Genomic DNA, 1,399 nt, shown 5'->3' with positions numbered 1-1,399 from the left:
AACCAAAACAATAAATGAAGATTTAGGGCCCGTTTGGTATCGTTTCGTTTCAAAAACGAAAATTTCAGTTTCTGTGTCAAAATGCAGTTTTTAAACGAAAAAATGGTGTTTTAAAATTTCAGATTTTTTTTTTTTTTTTTTTATTTGTAAACCCTATGTATTTTGCATCTTCTGTTATAATTTCAATTATTCATTTAAAAAAAAGAAAAGATTTACGATCTCAACATTTTTTTGTGAAATCTTGATATGTGAGATGGGTGATTTAGTGTGTTCACAAAAAATATTATGCATATGCATGATATGGTTTTGTAACACCTCATTAGTGCATTCTTTTATATTGTTTGATATTAGTAGGAAATGCTAGGATCTCCAGAAGTAGTTTGTTTCAAGACTGATATGAAGTATTTTGTTTTAAACATACTATTACTATTATTATTTTTTGGTGAACAAAAATAATTTTTCCCTTAAATTGTGAATATATTATTATTATATAAAGATCACCGTCTAGTTGCATGCTCATTGCATAAGTGTAGGAGCCAATGAAAGTGCACACATGGGGATCAACGCTCATTGGATTTTATATAAAAAGAATTACAAGGAAGATGGGTGATGGAAAAATATTTTCATCAATTTATTCAAAAAACCATGATAGCAAATTATTTCTCACAAAAAAATTTGTCAAGTAATTACGGACATTTTTATAAAAAAAAAAAAAAGAAAAAAGAAAAAGACCTAAAAAAGAAAAATAAAATCAACGGATAAGCGAGAAATTGAGATTCCGAGTATTTATCGTTTAACTTACGGTCCTAATTTTACTGTTAATCGTATTTAAGAGTGACAGCAGGTCCAGCATTCCCACTCTTATATTTATCAACAAATCCCTTCGGGAGGCGTGAGCCTAATCGCCACAGACAAAGGAAGAGGGGAAGGAGCTCTTTCTGTTCTTATCCCGAAGACTAACAGAGTAGAGATCTCTCTTTCTCGCTATGGATCCTTACAAGGTACCTAACTTTACACTGTGAATTCCCGATTGATAAATCTTAATGTTCATGCTTTGCTTCCTCGAGGATTGATATACTGGTTTGTTTCTTGATTATGTTTGTTGAAATTGCTTCGCTGCTTATCTGTTTGGTTGAATTATGTGGTTTTGATTCCGAACGGCATAGATTATATGACTTTTGCATTGTTTTTTCTAATTGTTGTTAGTTGAATCTGCGTTCTCGATTATTTGTTTCATGTCATATTTGGAGGACTATTCTTTTGATTTATGTTTTTCGATCATTAATCTCATATATTTGAGGAGTTTTATTTTGATTTGTCTTCTCTATGGTACAATTTCAGCCTTGGATTATGTCTGTTGAGTAATTGTTCCATGTTTATTACTTTTTTTTTTTTTTTT

General features: G+C 30.3%; 1 protein-coding gene across 1 annotated transcript in view; it reads left to right on the top strand.

The window, feature by feature from the left end:
• The first annotated feature begins 843 nt into the window (after nt 1–843).
• The window catches only part of LOC122064990 (catalase), a 5,546-nt gene continuing 4,990 nt past the window's right edge, over nt 844–1,399 (top strand). Inside the window, exon 1 of the mRNA XM_042628788.1 lies at nt 844–1,001. Within this exon, the coding sequence (XP_042484722.1) occupies nt 987–1,001 (15 nt within the window). The 5' untranslated portion in view covers nt 844–986. The remainder of the gene's footprint in view (nt 1,002–1,399) is intronic.

The sequence above is a fragment of the Macadamia integrifolia genome, unplaced genomic scaffold (assembly GCF_013358625.1).
Source record: "Macadamia integrifolia cultivar HAES 741 unplaced genomic scaffold, SCU_Mint_v3 scaffold1845, whole genome shotgun sequence".
Lineage (NCBI taxonomy): Eukaryota > Viridiplantae > Streptophyta > Magnoliopsida > Proteales > Proteaceae > Macadamia > Macadamia integrifolia.
The sequence above is the reverse complement of the archived record's forward strand: the minus strand, read 5'-3'. Positions and strand labels throughout refer to the sequence as shown.